The sequence below is a fragment of the Pleurodeles waltl genome, chromosome 2_2, assembly GCF_031143425.1.
Source record: "Pleurodeles waltl isolate 20211129_DDA chromosome 2_2, aPleWal1.hap1.20221129, whole genome shotgun sequence".
NCBI classification, from domain to species: domain Eukaryota; kingdom Metazoa; phylum Chordata; class Amphibia; order Caudata; family Salamandridae; genus Pleurodeles; species Pleurodeles waltl.
The window spans coordinates 460,099,214-460,119,161 of NC_090439.1; the positions used below are offsets into that span (position 1 = coordinate 460,099,214).

General features: G+C 46.1%; 1 protein-coding gene across 2 annotated transcripts in view; it reads right to left on the reverse strand.

Moving 5' to 3' along the window:
- The window catches only part of CEP192 (centrosomal protein 192), a 1,702,116-nt gene that overhangs the window by 1,029,168 nt on the left and 653,000 nt on the right, over positions 1-19,948 (reverse strand). For both annotated transcript variants that reach the window (XM_069219927.1, XM_069219928.1), the window contains one exon: positions 784-1,014. In XM_069219927.1, coding sequence (XP_069076028.1) covers positions 784-1,014 — 231 coding nt within the window. The remainder of the gene's footprint in view (positions 1-783; positions 1,015-19,948) is intronic.

Below are 19,948 nucleotides of genomic sequence, written 5' to 3' on the forward strand. Positions count from 1 at the left end.
ACTGGGTTGAAACCCACCACAGCTATTCAAGACTAAATATATTTGCAGTCTAATTCAGGTTACCTGCAAGAGGAACATTTGTTATCGCCCCAGTGGATGTATGTTCTTTAATGGTGTTCTGCCTTTCCTGAATAGACACACATTTAGCAATTGCACCGCTTCATCACTGGGTTATCATTCATTACTTTATTGTAATTTTATTTTAATTGTTTAGTCTGAACTATAGCCGCATGGCTTCAATCCTTTAAATAATGGGTACACATATAATCAAACGGCTGATTAGTCCTCAAAGTGACTAATGGTTTTGGTCAACACCAAAGGAAACTATGTTGTTTGTTATACTCATCACAGCATCCATTATAAGAGCATCTGGAAGACCACAATATGAAGAGAATGTTATACCAGACAGTGAACATCTAAAGTTATACCTAAAACTGCAATTTGCATATTAATTCCGAAGATTTAAGTTTGGGAAAATATCAACAGTTCCAGTGCATGGAGAAAGTACTTACAGTATACCTATGATCTATGATGTCTGCCCTAAAATAAGTAAACCAATTAAAAGTTTTCCTTTTTTCAATTTTAGAAGCAAAGACTAGAATGATAAAGGACGCTTTGCTATGGAAAATGTAAATACATGTTTATTAAAAGCTACTTTTTTGAATGTCAAACGTTGCAAGGTAAGCGCTGTTTCCATTTACACATCATTTAATTGATGCCTTATAACAAGTAACTAACACCCACCGTTTTGCTTACTAGCAGCACACATTTCAAACCTCTTACCTCAATGGATGGGTTTTCCGCAAACGCAGTTAAAATAACTTTTGGGGCCAAAACATCTGTCTGAAGTGGAGGATGTTCATTAGAATTAACAGGCCATGAAGAAACACTGAGCACGTACTGGAAGATTCCAGAACGAAGAGGCACAAACAGAATTTTAATATCTGATGCAGCACGAGGTCCTATGGCCTTATTCTTTTCAAAAATTAAACACTGAGATGCCAATGTATCAATCTGAAAGATAAGGTAAACATTAAACATAATACTTTTTATTTCATAAGTTTTCTAATAAAGTTTAAAAATACAACAACTGTATAATACTATCACAATTGCCATGACTAATCACCACACTGATTCAAACTCTGCAGAAGGGCCACAATAGTTCAAACTGCTATTACCATCCCCCTTAATGTAATTCTGTAATCAAGTCAGTGTAGTAGGAGAACACGAATATAATAATTATCACCATATTTTAAATTCAAACAGTTCAATAAGCTCAGCTCAATCAACAAATGGCTTCAAGAAAAGGTTTAGTAAATAAAAATACTGTGGTTAGGTAAGTCTTTTAGCTCAATTTCTTACTTTATGATGGAAGTCAAAAGTAAATGAAAAGCCCCTGAAATGCAGATCAATGACATACAAAAATTAAAATGACATAGAAGCGTTTCATTTTTGGTCAAAATTTCAAATAGGGAGTCAGGGGAACGAATTGCAGCACTGCCTGACATGCCTCTGCCGAATGAGGCCACTGTCCCCAACCAACGTGGCCGGCCAATACCACCAGTGCTTTATCGCAGCTGCTCAGCGTCTCCGGTATGAGAAAGGGATGAGGTTACCTTAAACTAAAATGGTGGTTTGGAAGCTACTCCAAGACGCCCCTACACAAGTGTGGGACTATGACTGCAAAAATGCAAGACTGCAGCAGTATGCTGGCAACCTTGAGAGCCCTCTTTTAGCCTTTGCATATCAGCTGTTTGCATCTCAACAAGTTATTTTCTTGCTGAGCAAGTATATAGCTGAAAGGGTTGGAGGGCACCCAGCAAGTAGTAGTTACTTCCTGACATTCTGTCAGAATCACCAGGAGCCCTCTTATCGTTCTTCTGCTTAGAGGAGCCCATATCAACCTCCAAGGGAGCTGGGACACCATCTGGCCAGTACTCCAGGTAAGCAAGGATGAGGAGGGGGGCCTCAGCTACTGATACTTTTTAGAGCTCCTCCATCAAGCCTTTAGACTGTGCTGTGCGGCAGGTGGAGGGGTGTAGGAAGTTGGCTCTGTATGTACTATTTCAAAGTATGAAATAGCATGCACAGAGTCCAAGGGTTCCCCTAAGAGGTAAGATAGTGGCAAAAAGAGATCATTCTAATGCTCTATTTTGTGGTAGTAAGGTCGAGCAGTAGGCTTATCAGAGGGTAGTGTTAAGCATTTGTTGTACACACACAAGCAATAAATGAGGAACACACACTCAAAGACAATTCCAGGCCAATAGGTTTTTATATAGAAAAATATATTTTCTTAGTTTATTTTAAGAACCACAGGTTCAAGATTAACAAACAATACTTTACATGAAAGGTATTTCACTCAGGTATCTTAGGAACTTTGAATCATCACAATAGCATGTACAGTTTTGGCAAAAATGGCAATAAGCTATTTTAAAAATGGACAGTGCAAAAATCAACAGTTCCTGGGGGAGCTAAGTATTTGTTAGGTTCACAGGTAAGTAAAGCACTTACAGGGTTCAAAGTTGGCTCCAAGGTAGCCCACCGTTGGGGGTTCAAGGCAACCCCAAAGTTACCACACCAGCAGCTCAGGGCCAGTCAGGTGCAGAGGTCAAAGTGGTGCCCAAAACACATAGGCTTCAATGGAAATAGGGGTGCCCCGGTTCCAGTCTGCCAGCAGGTAAGTACCTGCGACTTCGGAGGGCAGACCAGGGGGTTTTTGTAGGGCACCGGGGGGGACACAAGCAGGCACAAAAAGTACACCCTCAGCGGCACAGGGGCAGCCGGGTGCAGAGCGCAAACAGGCGTCGGGCTTGCCATTGGGATCAATGGGAGACCCGGGGGTCTCTTCAGCAATGCAGGTAGGCAATGGGGGGGGGATGAGTGGGGGGGGCTCCTCGGGGTAGCCACCACCTGGACTAGGAAGAGGGCCACCTGGGGGTCGCTCCTGCACTGGAGTTCGGTTCCATCAGGTCCTGAGGCTGCAGGAGCAGTGTCTTTACCAGACGTCGGGTTCTTTGAAGCAGGCAGTCGCGGTCAAGGGGGAGCCTCTGGATGCCCTCTGCAGGCGTCGCTGTGGGGGCTCAACTCTGGCTACTCACGCGCTCACAGTCGCCGGGGAGTCCTCCCTATAGAGTTAGTTTTCTGCGGGTCGGACCGAGGGCGTCGAGTGCAAAGTGGAAAGTCTCACGCTTCGGCGGGAAACGTGTGGTCTTTAAAAGTTGCTTCTTTGTTGCAAAGTTGCAGTCTTTGTGGAACAGGGCCGCTGTCCTCGGGAGTTCTTGGTCCTTTTAAATGCAGGGCAGTCCTCTGAGGCTTCAGAGGTCGCTGGACCCTGGGGGACGCGTCGCTGTTGCAGTTTTTCTTGAAGTGGGGAGACAGGCCGGTAGGGCTGGGGCCAAAGCAGTTGGTGTCTCCGTCTTCTCTGCAGGGCTTCAGGTCAGCAGTCCTTCGTCTTCAGGTTGCAGGAATCTATCTTCCTAGGTTCTAGGGGCCCCGAAATACTCAATTTAGGGGTGTGTTTAGGTCTGAGAGGATAGTAGCCAATGGCTACTAGCACTGAGGGTGGCTCACCCTCTTTGTGCCTCCTCCTGGTGGGGAGGGGGTCACATCCCTAATCCTGTTGGTGGATTACTCCATCTGCAAGATGGAGGATTTCTAAAAGTCAGAGTCACTTCAGCTCAGGACACCTTAGGGGCTGTCCTGACTGGCCAGTGACTCCTCCTTGTTTTTCTCATTATCTCCTCCAGCCTTGCCGCCAAAAGTGGAGGCAGTGGCCGGAGGGGCGGGCATCACTAACTGGGATGCCCTGTGGCGCTGTAACAAAGGGGGTGAGCCTTTGAGTCTCACTGCCAGGTGTTACAGTTCCTGCAGGGGGAGGTGAGAAGCACCTCCATTCAGCACAGGCTTTGTTTCCTGGCCACAGAGTGACAAGGGCACTCTCCCCATGTGGCCAGCAACATGTCTGGTGTGGGGCAGGCTGGTAAAACTAGTCAGCCCACACTGGAAGTCCGGTATGTTTTCAGGGGGCATCTCTAAGATGCCCTCAGGGTGTATTTCACAATAAAATGTACACAGGCATCAGTGTGCATTTATTGTGCTGAGAAGTTCGATACCAAACTTCCCAGTTTTCAGTGAAGCCATTATGGTGCTGTGGAGTTTGTGTATGACTCCCAGACCATATAATCTTATGGCTACTCTAATTTGCCCTTCCTACTAAGTTAGTTGGTTGCTGAAATCCCACTAAGAATCATGTTTATATAATACAATTCAAATCCCCAGTAACAGCAGACCAAGAATGACCCCTGAACACCAGATTTATTTTTCTCAAGAGAAAAAATAGAAAGGTGTGTAGCCCAGTTCCTGACAAGACAGCCACCATGTTGCATCTATCCATTATTTGCATTTTACCTCCCTCTGGGAAATCTAAAGAAGGTACTTACATTCCACACTGCAAAGTCTAAATAACTGCAAGGAATTAATTTTCCACTGATGTGGAATTTACTGGGCTTGTTCCTGCCACACTTAGAATCCTGTCATCTGCTATCCAAAACCTAACTATTAAATAACAAGCGACTTACCTTTCATAACGATTTATCTGATAGAGACATTCTAGTGGCAGATTCCTTACCTTCAGAATTTCCCCCATGTGTCAGACTGGATCCAGAGATTTTTCTTCAAGCAGTACCCTTGTGCGGCGTCTGTGAGGAGAGGCCTCTTTTTGACATGGTTAGCTCCCACTTTATGCCTGATGTAGCCTAGAAATTGTAGTGCCCGTGGCCCCTGCCAATCAGGTTCCCTAGGCCAGAGCTCCTTCCCTAAAACGGTTATGCCTTGTGCGGCCAAACCGTGCCAAATACAGCCCAAATGGGACTGCAAAAGGACCAGGAGGACGCCCTAGTCGAGTGACTTCACTAACACCCCGGAGCTCCTGCCAGAGTGCTCCTGTTGTCCTGCGAACAACCTTAGAACCAACTTACCTCCTGCTCCTGAGGGCATCCTTGCGCACAGCTCCTGGCTCATCAATTTGCTCTGCACCCTGCCGCCCTGCTGTGCCCTAACGGTCCACTTCCCCTTGCGACCTCAACACTCCAAGGGGAACCAAAGGGTCCTTCTTTAAACTTAACTGTGCAGTGTTTTTCCAAGTGGTCCCCTGCAGTAGCCCTACACAAGCTCCAGAGACTTTCCCCTCCCTCGGAAATCACCCCAACTTATCCAGCTGACAGTGTGCCCACCGACTACCTCAACCAACCTGAAAAAGAAGAACTTGGTAAAACCAACTATATGATTTTATATGTATTTTTAAAGGGGATCCTCAATTGATTACTATGGTGCGTAATTACGCACAAAAAAGACAATTTTAATAAACTCCAAAAAATCATCTCTCGAAAAGTAGTTATTCAAATCTGATTATCTTAGTCTTAAAATGTATATAAAAATCTGGAGTATCTTTATTAATTGGTCTCAAGGCAATCCTTTAAATGTGTGTGTTGCAAGATTGATGTGGGTAAACCAAACGCTTTGCATTTCCCCAGGATTGGCCTAACTGCTCGAACAAGCTACCATACAAATTAGAGCAAAAGTGGTCTAGTTTTTACCTCTGTAAACCTACTTGTGGTTGCCTAGACTCCCTGCTCAATGTACCTAGCTTTGCACACTACATAAAGAGCCAGCCTCCTACAGCGCTGTTGGTGTTGTGGTCACCATGATGACGCTGTGGTGATATATATATATATATATATATATATATAGAGAGAGAGAAATTTGGAGGCAGGAATCTTCGTCAGAACAGGAGAAAGAAGGGACAGATGAGAACAAATTAACCGTAATTAATATATCATCCCATACTTTATCTCAGGATGAACAAACAGTTCTAGAATTAGGACTTTCTTTCTGCCCCACAACAAATTTTGATGACACCCAGACTCGGATTGATGTTTTCCAATTTGTTAGAAAATTGAAGCTAATGAAAATCTTTGCTCAACACCAAGATTGATTGCCTTCGCAGGAAGGAAAAATACCTGGTGGAATTGTTGACCAATCATCGGAGTTAACCTTAGGAGACATTGATGGCCTAGCTACATTGAGAGAATTAGAAAGTCGAGGTGTAATCCCACCACCCCACATGATAACATTGATGCTTTTCATGATGCTGTTAATTTTGAGTTACTCTCACTGTGCAAGAACATCCGGAACTCATTTGCAAATAATCTGACTCCAGGCAAATGGGCAGCCTTATTTTCTTTGAAACAGGCAACGTCATTTGTAATCAAACCAGCTGATAAGGGTGGCAATGTAGTTTTATGGGATGCACAAAAATACCACAAGGAAGCACAGAAACTATTATATTCAAAAATTTATGAGTGATCCACTATAACAGCGTATCGGTTATCAATAACAATTTAATGACTTGCTTAGAGAAAGTTGGGATTGCGGTCTCCTTTCTGACAACGAGTTTAAATTTCTCACATTAGCACCTTGCTTTTATTTGTTGCCAAAGATTCACAAAGATCCGCTGAATCCTCCTGGGAGACCCATTCTATCAGCGAGAGGTAGCCTTCTGGAAAATGCATCAATATATCTAGATCATTTCCTTGGCCCATATGTATCGGGGTTGGCCTCGTATTGTAGAGAGATTTTTTGAGCAAAATACAACATATTACATGGAAATCAAATTATGTTATGGTGACAATTGATGTAGTAGCACTTTATACTTGCATCCCACATGATCTAGGTATTCGTGCCTGTAAGCACTTTTTCAGGGATATAACCATCAGGCTGTATGAGCATTCTGAATTACTTTTGAGGCTATTACAGTTTTGTCTTGAAAATAATATTTTTCTGTTTGAAGATGATTGGTTTAGACAGATGTCTGGGACCTCGATGGGAAGCTGCTTTGCCCCCAGTTATTCCTGCTTTTATATGGGATGGTGGGATGAGAATGAAAAATGGTCTGAGCATACTATTTTTTGGACCAGATATATAGATGATATTTTTCTACTTTGGGATGGTCCCGAACCATTATTGCATGATTTTTTGAACTGGTTACCCTTAAACGATTTGAATCTGAAATTTACACACAAGATAGGTAAACAAAGTATTGATTTTCTTGATGTAGAAGTTCGTATGGAGGATGGTACTCTCAGACAAAGTTGTATAGAAAAAGCACATCTGGTAACAGTACTTTACATGTATTGAGCCATCACCCGCCAAACTTAAAATGGAGTGTACCTTATGGTGAACTTCTCGGAGCTAAAAGGAACTGTAGTACAGCTCAGGGTTTCATGAATGATGATTCACAGATTCAGATTGCGGGGCTATCCTAAAAGAGTTTTATCCAAGGCATGCCAGCAAGTAGCAATGTCCCAGCGAGATGGTCTCCTCCATCCGAGAGACAGGGGAGATAACACCAATACTCTACGTTTTATTACAACATTCAATGTAGAATCCCTAGCAGTAAGAAAAATTCAGATTAAATATTGGCATCTAATCAGAGCTGACAAGGTGGTTGGCCAGTTAGTAAGCCCCCAGCCTAGTGTGACATACAGAAGAAGTGGCTCGCTGCGAGACATGTTAGTACATAGCTACTCCAAGCGAAATAGGGAGACTTTCCTGGACAAACAACAAGGTTTCTATAGATGCACTAAATGGAAGGCCTGTGAAAACAGCATAAATCGCAAGGATTATTTTTTACCAACTGGAAAAACAGAGATGATCACGAAATTCCTTAGTTGTAATTCGGATTTTGGGATTTATGTTATTCTGTGCCCATGTGGATTACAATATGTAGGAAGTACAATTTTTCCCTTAAAAAAACGGATTTTAGAACATTGGCGGACTATCAAGAGTAATGATCCCGCTTATCCTGTAGCCCGCCACTGCAACGCAAATCATGCAGGTTTGAGCGATAGGATGGCATTTTTTAGAATAGACAGGGTACTTCCCACACCATGAGGTGGGGACAGAGAAAAAAGACTCAGGAAACTGGAATCCGAATACATCATTCGCCTCAATAGTCGTTATCCTTGGGGTCTAAATAATTATGAGAAACTTTTTGTTCACATTGGCTGATATCCACCATAAATTTGCATGAAATATATTACAATTAGATGTAGAAAATAATGAGGGATGAGTGTCATGTAAAAAAAAATATTTTTTTCTTTTGGGCCCGTAGATCAGAACCATAGAAGTATGATACATAATTTTATGTTTAGTAGGGTAATGGATGAATAATTGCTTGATGATATTAATGCTGATAAGGATTATTAAGTGGCCCATGCGTTTGTATACAATGATAATTTAACACTGTGATTAACCATGTGGGGAAGTAACATTGTTAGTTATGTGTGTTTAGAAGTGCAAATTGGTTTCATTAAATTTTCATAGTATTTCTTTTAGGTTGATGCACTAGGTTATAAAGGTTGAGGGGAGGGGAGATTGTTATGACTTTGGTTGTTGACCAAGACCGTTATGGTCGAAACGTGTCCAGGCTTGACAAGCCTTGTAGAATGGCTTTGTAAATAAATCTCGTCATTATTCAGCAAGTGTTGGGAGCGCCGCTTTTCTACAATCCATTTTGAGATATCTAAATATGGGTCCGGCGCCCATAATGGTTCACCAGCTCCGTAAGGCTAGCGTTGGAAGAACAGCAGGAGCAGTTGAAATATATTTACACATATATACATACATACACACACACATATATAAATATATATATATATATATACACACACATACATACACATGCTCCACCCTTGCATGCTGACGTTAGTTTATTTTCACAACTTCCCACGCCAGTAGCACAGAGCCATGAACAACACTGAAAATGGTGCACCAGAACAAGGCCCTAAAAATCAGTTCGCAGTGAGGGGAGGGTAGAATATGTATCTACAAGATAAATCGTTCCTGAAAGTAGGAAACTTGTTAATCTGATAGAGACTTCGAGTTGCAGATCCCTTATCTTATAATAGTATATACAGAGCCAACTTCCTACAGTTGGGTCTCTATCTCAAATTGAGAGAGTGTGCACAGAGTCCAAGGGTTCCCCTTAGCGGTTGATAGTGGAAAATTAGATAATACTAATGCTCTATTTTGTGGTAGTGTGGTCGAGCACTAGGCTTGTCAAAGGATAGTGTTAAGCATTTGTTGTACACACACAGGCAATAAATGAGGAACACACTCAAAGACTTAACTCTAGGCCAATAGGTTTTATATAGAAAAATATATTTTCATAATTTATTTTAGAACCACACGATTCAAAATTTGCAGTAATTACATAGAATGCAAGGTACTTCACACAGGTAAGTATAGAACCTTGATTTAAAACGGTAGTACACACAGTTTAGGTTAAAATGGCAATAAGCTATTTTAAAAGTGGACAGTGCAAAAATCAACAGTTCCTGGGGGGAGGTAAGTTTGGTTACATTTCTCAGTTAAGTAAGGCACTTACATAGTCAGTCTCCTGGGCATAGGCAGCCCACCGATGGGGGTTCAAGGCAACCCCAAATCCACCGCACCAGCAACACAGGGCTGGTCAGGTGCAGAGGTCAAAGGAGAGCCAAAAACACATAGGCACCTATGAAGAATAGGGGTGCTCAGGTCCTAGTCTGCTTACAGGCAAGTACCTGCGTCCTCGGGGAGCAGACCAGGGGGCTTTTCTAGAGCACTGGGGGGAGACGACACACATACAAGTCCACAAAGCGGGCGGCCGGTTGCAGTAGGCAAAGTAGGCGTCGGGTTTGCTATTGAAAGCAATGGAGGGACCCGGGGGTCACTTAGGCGATGCAGGCAGGGCACAGGGGGGGCTTCTCAGGCCAGCCACCGACTGGGCTAGGAAGAGGGCCGTCTGCTGGTCACTCCTGCACTGGTAGGTGGTTCCTCGCTGTACTGGGGGCTGCGGGTGCAGTGCTTGGTCCAGGTGGCGGGTTCCTTGTTATCAAGCAGTGAGCCTCTGGATCCTCTCTGCAGGCATCACTGTGGGGATGCAGGGGGGGGTCGACTCAGGGTATCCTTGTCGTTGTAGTCGCCTGGGAGTCCTCTCTGCAGTGTTTGTTCTCATGAACTTGAGCCGGGGGCGTCGGATGGAGTGTGTGAAGTCTCACGCTTCAAGCAGGAAGAGAGAGTTATTTGGAAGTTGCAAAGTTGTAGTTTTTGAACATTGCCGCTGTTCTTGGGAGTTTCTTGGTCCTCTGGGTTCTAGGCGGTCCTCTGAGTCCTCAGAGGTCGCTGGTCCCTGTCGGATACGTCACTGTGCATGTTTCTTAGAGTCTGGAGACAGGCCGGTAGGGCTGGGGCCTAGTCAGTTGTCATCTGTGTCGTCTCTGTGTGGCATTCAGGTCAGCAGTCCTCCTTGTTGTAGGTTGCAGGAATCTGATTTCCTGGGTTCAGGGTAGCCCCTAAATACTAAATTCAGGGCATGTATTTAGGTCTGGGAGGCAGTAGCCAATGGTTACTCTCCTGGAGGGTGGCTACACCCTCTTTGTGCCTCCTCCCTGAGGGGAGGGGGGCACATCCCTATTCCTATTGGGGGAATCCTCCAAACTCAAGATGGAATATTTCTAAAGGCAGGGGACACCTCAGCTCAGGGCACCTTAGGGGCTGTCCTGACTGGGAGGTGACTCCTCCTTGTTTTTCTCATTATCTCCTCCAGCCTTAGCGCCTAAAGTGGCGACAGTGGCCGGAGGGGCGGGCATCTCCACTATCTGGGATGCCCTGGGGCGCTGTAACAAAAGGTGTGAGCCTTTGAGGATCACCGCCAGGTGTTACAGCTCCTGCAGGGGGAGGTGAAAAGCACCTCCACCCAGTACAGGCTTTGTTCCTGGCCACAAAGTGACAAAGGCACTCCCCCATGTGGTCAGAAACTCGTCTGGTTGTGACAGGCTGGCAGAAACTTGTCAGCCTAGCACTAGGAGTCGGACTGGTATTCAGGGGGCATCTCTAAGATGCCCTCTGGGTGTATTTTACAATAAATCCCACACTGGCATCAGTGTGCATCAATTGTGCGGAGGCGTTTGATACCAAACTTCCCAGATTTCAGTGTGGCTATTATGGAGCTGTGGAGTTCCTAATTGACAGACTCCCAGACCATATACTCTTATGGCTACCCTGCACTTACAATGTCTAAGGTTTTGCTTAGACACTGTAGGGGCTTAGTGCTCATGTACCTATGCCCTCACCTGTGGTATAGTGTACCCTGCCTTAGGTCTGTAAGGCCTGCTAGAGGGGTGACTTACCTATGCCATAGGCAGTGTGAGGTTGGCATGGCACCCTGAGGGGAGTGCCATGTCGACTTAGTCATTTTCTCCCCACCAGCACACACAAGCTGGCAAGCAGTGTGTCTGTGCTGAGTGAGGTGTCCTAGGATGGCATAAGACATGCTGCAGCGCTCAGAGACCTTCGCTGGCCACAGGGCCCTTGGTACCAGGGCTACCAGTTACAAGGGACTTACCTGGATGCCCGGGCTTGGACAATTGTGGGAACAAAGGTACAGTTTAGGGAAAGAACATTGGTGCTGGGGCCTGGTTAGCAGGGTCCCAGCACACTTTCAAATCATAACTTGGCATCAGCAAAGGCAAAAATTCAGGGGGTAACCATGCAAAGAAAGGCATTTCCTTACACCAACCAATACCATCCTCAGCGGGGGGCTTTGAACCACGATCATACTAGAAAGTCCTGCAGGATCGAACAGCTAAAGTAGCCGCCTCTGTGAAACTGACTGTCCAGGCAGTAATACTTAGTGAACGTGTGAAGGCATGCCCCCTTGCTGCCTGACAGAAATCCAGGACAGGAAATCTGCGTGCTAGCATTGTGGTGGCAACAGTTACTCTGGTGGAGTGAGAACGCAAGCCATCCCCGGTTTTTTCTTCACCAAAATGTAGCATATTTTAATGCAGAGCACCACCCAATGCGAGATAGTGCACTTCTATACCGCCTACCCTTTCTTCGTGCCAACATATCCTAGAAAGAGTTGATCGTCCACCTGGAAATCTTTAGTATGATTGAGGTAAAACACCAACGCTTTTTTTGGATCCAGACAGTGTCTCTCCTCTTCATGGGAGGAATGTGGAGGTGCGTAAAAAGTAGGCAAGATGATGGATTGGCCTATAAGAAAAGGCGCAACAACCTTAGGAGGAAAGGGGGCTCTAGTACAAAACACTACTTTATCAGGATCGACAGATAAAAATGTTAGTTTCGAAGGAGGAGCTTGAAGCTCACACACTCTCATGCGAGTAGATGTGATGGCCATCGGAAAAGCAGTTTTTAATGTGAGGAGCCACAGCAGACACCTGTAAAGTGGCTCAAAAGGGGCACACATAAGATAGGTAAGGACAGGGTTTGTGGCATAATGAATGGGGTGGAAGTAAAACAAAAATGGGTGAGTCCTTCAAGGAAGGTCCTAACAATGGGAGACGTGAATGAAGAAGGCTGGTCTGGCAATGTAACAAATAGCCTTTAAGGGTGCCCAAAGCAGAGCCCTGTTGGGCAAGAGAAAGGATTAACAGGAGAACCCCAGACAGAGGTACAGAAAGGGGATCAACGGACTTGTTGGTACAACATGCTACAAATTTGTGCAAACAACAGAGGTATACCTATTTGGTGGAAAGACGCATAGCAACCAAGATAATGTTACAAACTTCATGAGGAAGGTCAAAAGCTGTCAACTGCCTCTGCTCAATCTCCAAGCAGGAAGACAGAGACTGGACAGGTTCAGATGGAGAACAGTCATCTGCTGCTGCACCGGAAGAACCTTCTGAAGGGGAAGTCTGATTGGAGAATCGGTAGCCACGCTCAAAAGCTATGGATACCAGACTTTTTGTACCCAGCCCGGAGCCACAAGTATTTCTTAGGCCCAGTCACTCTTGATCTTCTTTAGAACTATGGGCAGTGGTATTAGCGGGCAAGACAAAGGAGACCTGAGGTCCACTTGAGACAAAAAGCATCGCCAAGTGAGTTCCGCCTTAGAAACTCCAACGTGTAAAACAGCAGACATTGCATGTTCTCTGTGGATGCGAGCAGATCTAACCAAGACTATGCATCGACAGCAGAGTTCGTCTGCTCTGGCGTTGAGAGCCTGCCAGATGTTGAACACCCAGGGTTTTGCCCAGGTGTTTGAGCCATGTCCAGAAGCGTAGAGCCTCCTGACAAAGGGTTCACAACCCCACTCCACCCTGCTTGTTGCTGTACCACATGGCCATGGTGTTTTCCATGTTTACCATTTAGAGAAGGAAGGAATGCTTTCAATGCAAGCCTGATCGCTCGGAACTCCAAAAGGTTGATGTGGAGTCCGTACTCTACCAGCGACCAGAGTCCTCCACCTTTCCCATGTGGCCGCCCCATCCCAGAAGTGACACATCTGTCACCACTGTAAGATCTAATTGGGGAAGAGAGAGAGGTATGCTGTTAACCCAATCATAATTCGAAAGCCACCACTAAAGATCTTGCGCACTTCCCTCAGAGATCTGGCTTAAGTCGGCGAGGTTTCCTTGATGTTGCGCCCACTGGAACTTCAGGTCCCACTGTAGAGCCTGAATATGCAATCTGGCATGTGTCACCAGCAGGATGCAGGAGTTAGTCTCACCGAAATCCAGGAAAGAGGCTGAAACATTGGAATCATAGCCTGAATATCCTGGACTCACTGTTTGGAAGGATAAGCCAGAAACCGCACTGTGTCCAGAACAGCCCAGATGAAGGGGAGTCTCTGAGAAGGAGTCAGGTGTGAATTCAGCATGTTCTTAGTAAACCCCAGTGAGTGAAAAAGGTTTGCCATAGTCTGATGAAGGTAGACGACTGTCTGGGGCGTGCTTGCCTTCAACAGCCAGTCGTTGAAGTAGTGGAAGACTGGAACCTCTAACTTGAGCAGATGAGCTGCAGCCACCACTATCACTTTTGTAAACACCCTAGGGGCACTGATAAGGCTGAAGGGGAGCACATTAAATTGATATTACTCATGGCCGACCACAAATCGCAAGTACCATCTGTGAGCAGGCAAGACGGGTAAATGGAAGTAAGCGTCCTGCAAGTCCAACGCTACCATCCAGTCTCGAGGGTCCAAGGCAGGCAAGACCTGAGCTACGGTGAGCATTTTGCACTTCTCTTTCTTGAGGAAGAGATTGAGGGACCGGAGATCTAGGATATGGCCTTTTTGGACACCAGAAAGAAGTGGGAACAACAACCATGACCTACTTCTGGTGCAAAGACACTCTAAGGCATCCTTGGCCAAGACAGCCTTAACCTCATTGTGGAGAAGAGTCAAATGATCCTCCGATAGATGAGTGAATGATGGTCTCATGGTCTGAAGGGAAGTCTCGAAGGGGAGAGATAGCTCCTTCTGACAATTTGCAACACCCACCAATTTGTGGTGATGGATTCTCAGTGGGGCAGGTGATGGCCAATCCTGCAGCCAACAGGTCCAGGATGTTACAACAGACTAGGAAGGCTTAGAGGCAGTGGAGGGGGGTGGACAGGCTGGACTGCTAGCTGCTCCCTGATCCACAAGTACATGGGAATCCAGATCAGCTCAGAGGCTGTGAAGAATGGGCAAATAGATGGCTGGTGGAAATGAACGCAGCTGGATGCCCCTTCTGTAGTCACGAAAGGGGTGAGAAGTGGACTGTATGGGGTGAGGAGCAGCTACGAGGCCAAGGGACTGAGCCTTACCCTGGGAATCCTTAAAGCACTTGAGCGCTGAGACAGATTTTTCTCTGAAGAGAGATGTACCATCAAAGGGCATGTCCATCAGAGATTGCTGGACATTGCCTGAAAAACCAGACGTCCTCAGCCAAGCATGGCACCTCAAGGCCACTGTCGATGCAACCGATCTACCTAGTGAGTCAGTCGTATCCAGTCTACAGCTAATCATGAACTTTGCTGCATCTCTCCCATCAGTAACAGCTTGGGAAAGAGCTGCCCAGGCGTCCTCTGGGACTCGAGGCAGCACCTGCATGACCATATCCCAGAGGGTATGGGAGTATCAGCCTTAAAGACTGGCGTAAGAAAACATTTCCTTCCCAAGGATACCCAGTCTTTTTGATTCCCTATCCTGGGGAGCAGAAGGGAATGCACCAGATGATGAAGAAGCTTGGATCACAAGGCTCTCAGGAGTAGAATGATGGGTCAGGAATTTTGGGATGGTCGGCGCAGGCCGATGGCGGTGGGCAACCTTCCTATTCACAGGAGCCCCTGTGCTGGGTTTGGACCAACTACCCAGTAGGACGTCGGTAAAGGCTTCATTAAAGAGAAGAAGAGGTTCCGAACTGGAAGCCCCAGGCTGAAGCACCTCGGTCAGGAGGTTAGTACTGTTAGCGTCAAGATGGTTTTTTAAAGGGTACAGCAACCCCTTTACACTATACCCATTGCCTTAACCACACCCATAGAAAGAAGGGTCAGGATCTGCCCTGGACCCAAACAGCCCATAGAAAACAATCGGCACTGAGCGAAGCCGGTCCAGCTCTGGGTAGTTCGGGATAAGTATAGGATTTTGCTGATTTTTGCTGATTGCAGGCACAACCGACGTCAGGAGGGATGTCTGTCCCGACGCCAGGGAAAGTTGTTAGCATGACCTGTGTTGATACGGATCTGGAGGTGCAAACCCCACCCCCTCCCCCCCCAAAGAGCCGAGGCTGAAGCCATTGTTGTGGCACCTGAGGGGGCCCTCACCGACTCTCTTGGGCCAGAAGGCGCCAAGGACGGGACGGTCTGCCCAAAGTGGAGACGCATGGACTCGTACAACTCTTTCAATTGGGCAGGTGTGGCACCGGCTCCTGGAAAGTCAGGGAGGCATGGAGCAGACAGACACAGGCTCATAAGACTGAGGCCCAAAGCATCAATGCTCTTCCCGCATTGCGTCATCTGAGCAACGGGGTAAAGTCGAAGAACATTTGGCCTTCTTTGACTACTTCTTCTTGTGACCCAATTGCCCTGATGGCTTGGAATGAGACAAGGAGGAATGGTCATGACTCGGCCAACGGTCTTGTGGCCTTTGTTAGAAATGGGGTCTTTGGTTAGCAGTCAGGTGTCCAAGCAAGGACCCCCAATCTAGTCAGGGTAAGGGAGAATCACACTCAGTTAACCCCCGCTCACCCCTTTCGTAGCTTGACACGAGCAGGTAGGCTTAACTTCAGAGACCAAGTGTAAAGCATTCGTACCAACACACACAATAATACAGTAAAAACACCACAAAATGACAAAACAGGTTTAGAAAAATAGCCGGTATTTATCTAAACAAAACCAAAAGAACAAAAATCCGACACACACAAATCAAGTTATGAATTTTTAAAGATTAAAAATAGCCCTTAGAAACAAAAAATGCTTTGAGGAGGTGATAACACGGCATTGTGACTGAGTCGTTCCCAACAATATGACGCCAATGGTGCCGGGTACGGATTCACGCAGACCTCCAGGTACAGTACCTTAGTAAACTGTGAAAACAAGTCAGTGTGCAAAGTCGAGGATTGTGATGTCGCTGGATCCGAGGCAGCGTCGGTTCCGGTGGTGCAGGGCAAACGTGCAGATGCGTCACAAAGAGGTGTTGGGTCTTTGCTGCGGAGCAGTGGAGGTGGCATCTGTACGAAGCATTGAATCCGCGCACTTCGGGCGGAGCCGATATCTGGTAGTCACGACGTGGTGCAGTGACTGCCACAGAGTAGCGGACTTCAGCAGAGCTGCAGCGATGTCGGGCTGCAAGGGTCTTCGCACTCTATCCAGTACCACGGATTCACAGGATTCAGAAGCATCATCCGTCCATAGTCATCCGAAGTCTGTTTTCTTGGATTTTCACCAGCTTCTCCTTTCAAGGGCCCAGGGACTGGATAGGGCACCACTTGTCAGTGCAGGAGTCTCAGCAGAGAGTCCAGGTGCTGGTTGGGGAAGTCTTTGATGGCCCTTAAACTTCAGAACAGAGGGCAAGTTCAGTCCAAGCCTTTGGAGATTCTTGTCAAGCAGGAATATCCACAAAGTCCAGTCTCTGTCCCCTTTCACAGGCAGAAGCAGTAACTGCAGGATAGCCCAACAAAGCACAGTCACAGGCAGGAGCAGCACTTCTCAGCTCTTCAGCTCTTCTCCTTGGCAGAGGTTCCTTCTGACTCCAGAAGTGATCTAATTTTTAGGGGTTTTGAGTGCACTACTTATACTTCTTTCTGCCTTTGAAGTACACAAATATAAAAGGAAAGTCTCTCTTTTTTGTGGGACCCTGTCTTGCCCAGGCCAGGCCACAGACACACACTATGGGGTCGTGGACTCATTGTGTGAGGGCAGGCACAGCCCTTTCAGGTGTAAGTGACCACTCCTCCCCTCCCAGCACAGATGGCTCATCAGGATATGCAGGCTACACCCCAGCTCCTTTTGTGTCACTGTCTAGAGAGAGGTGCAAACAGCCCAACTGTCAAACTGACACAGGCAGGACAACTTGCAATCTAAAAACCAACTTCACTAAAAGATGTATTTTTAAATTGTGAGTACAGACACTCTAAACTTCATATTTCCTTCTGCCCCCAGAGGGAATCTGCATTTTAATAATATTTAAAGGCATCCCCCATATTAACCTATGAGAGAGATAGGCCTTGCACAGTGAAAACCGAATTTGGCAGTATTTCACTGTCAGAACATATAAAACACATAAGTACATGTCTCTCCTTTAACATACACTGCACCCTGCCCATGGGGCTACCTAGGGCTGCCTTACATGTAAGAAAAACCGAAGGTTTAGGCCTAGCAAGTGGGTACACTTGCCAAGTCGAATTGGCAGTTTAAAAATGCACACACAGACACTGCAGTAGCAGGACTGAGCCATGTTTACAGGGCTACTCAGGTGGGTGGCACAACCAGTGCTGCATGCCCACTAGTAGTATTTGATTTACAGGCCCTGGGCACCTCTAGTGCACTGTACTAGGGACTTACTAGTAAATCAAATATGCTGATCATGGAAAGCCACGTACACATACATTTTATAAAGGAGCACTTGAACTTTAGCACTGGATAACAGTGGTAAAGTGCCCAGAGTATCAAAAACAGGAAAAACAGAGTCCAGCACACATCAACAACCTGGGAAGCAGAGGCAAAATGTTAGGGTAGACCATGCCAAGGATGCCAAGTCTAACAACCTTCCTCTCAAACAAGACCAGAAATGATGCGATGTCGATCGCCGGAACCATCAGCTTTAGGGACCGCTCCTTCAAAGCCTTCGGGTTCATGGCCTGAAACTCTGAGCATGACTTCATGACGTGGTTTAGACACCAAAGGCAGACCAGATGCAGATCAGTCAAAGACCTAATTTGGTGATCAGAGTTGCAGGGCTTAAAACCAATCTTCCGGGACACCCATTGACGCATCCAAAGCTCGTAAAAAAGATTTTGACAGAAGTGTCACAGTTGGTCAAAAGGGGTGGCTCTTCTATTTGATCTGTGCGCAGGCTGGCGCGGAAATAAAAGAACCGACATTAGCGTGCAGCCTATATACAACGGACTGTCATTACAGCGACCATTATGCAACACCACTCTCGGAGTCAACCGACACCACCTGACGGCACGCAGGGGTACTGCTCTAAGAGAAATCATCAGATCCAGTCTGATGCCTGGGGTAAAATCTATGGTAAGAAATCTCCCACTACAAGTCTTTATCAGATACAATTCAACACAGTCCCCTTCTCCTGTTTGCACATCCTCTGCATGCGCCGCAAGATCTTCAAATGGATTCCAGTAAACATCAGAAAGACTATTGCACATACCCTCGTTACCAGCTGCCTCGACTACTGCAACATACTCTACACTGGCATCCCTCCCAGCTCCTCAGAAGACTCCAGACAATACAGAACGTGGCAGCCAGACTCATCCTGGACCTCCCCAAGCGTACCCGCATCACTCCTCACCTCAGGAAACCTCCCTGCCTCCCTGTACAGAAAAGATGCCAGTTTAAGACTCACACATACACCTACAAAGCCCTCCACAAACTGGGAGAGTTCTACATCAACCACCGGCTGAACCTGCATCTTCCCGTGAGACATCTGGGCTCCTTTTCACTTGCCCTCGCACAAGACTCCCATAACCACTGCACCCGCAGTAGGGGCTACACATTCTCCTACATCACCACCAAAGCCTATAATGACCACCTCTAAATGGCACCCTCCCTGGTGGACTTCAGAAAGCAACTGAAGACATGGCTTTTCAATGCAGCAACCTCAGCTTCAGAAACCCCTAGAGATGATAGTGTTGGCTTTACAAATGATGATTGACTGATAGAGCAAAGGTCACAGGAAACAGCATTGACTTGACTATTATGTAGACTATTATGTATTGCAATTTTCCTTGAAAGAAGCCCAGAATGCTCTAATTCCATCTGTACCCAGCAATGTATGCAAGGCCAGTATTAAAGTTTGAAGTCCATGATGCACAATCCATCCTTTTATTTCCATCAACCCCCCCACCCCACACACACACAGATGACATCATTCTACTGCACCAAAGGCTGTGGGTTAATAAAACATCACAGCCTCTGATTCAGCTATAAAGACGTCTTAATAATAGCCCGTTATACAAGGCAGTCAAAGCCTGAAAAGCCCTCCTGAACTCCACCTTGTTCGGCAGGGAGATTATTTTCTACGACACTCTTCTAGATGATTTAGAACAATTTCTAAAAGACTTTCTCAAAGACATTTTGCAAACTCATTATCTATAGTTGGAAGGAATGTTGCTATCTCCTTTATTCAGGATAGGTTTTACCACGAATCATCTCTACAAATCTGGAACCATTCTGAGCTATCCACTGAAACAGGTACCTGCCCATTCTTTCTCACGAGGCATTGTTGAACTTAATGATGATGGCTTGGACACTGTCTGGGCCTGCAGCTCTACTTAGTTTTAGCACAACATTTGTGGACTAAATAGCTTTTAGTAAAATCAACTCACCTGGTCATCCTCATAAGAGGGTGCCAGGGGTTCTACATAGATGACACGTGAACTAT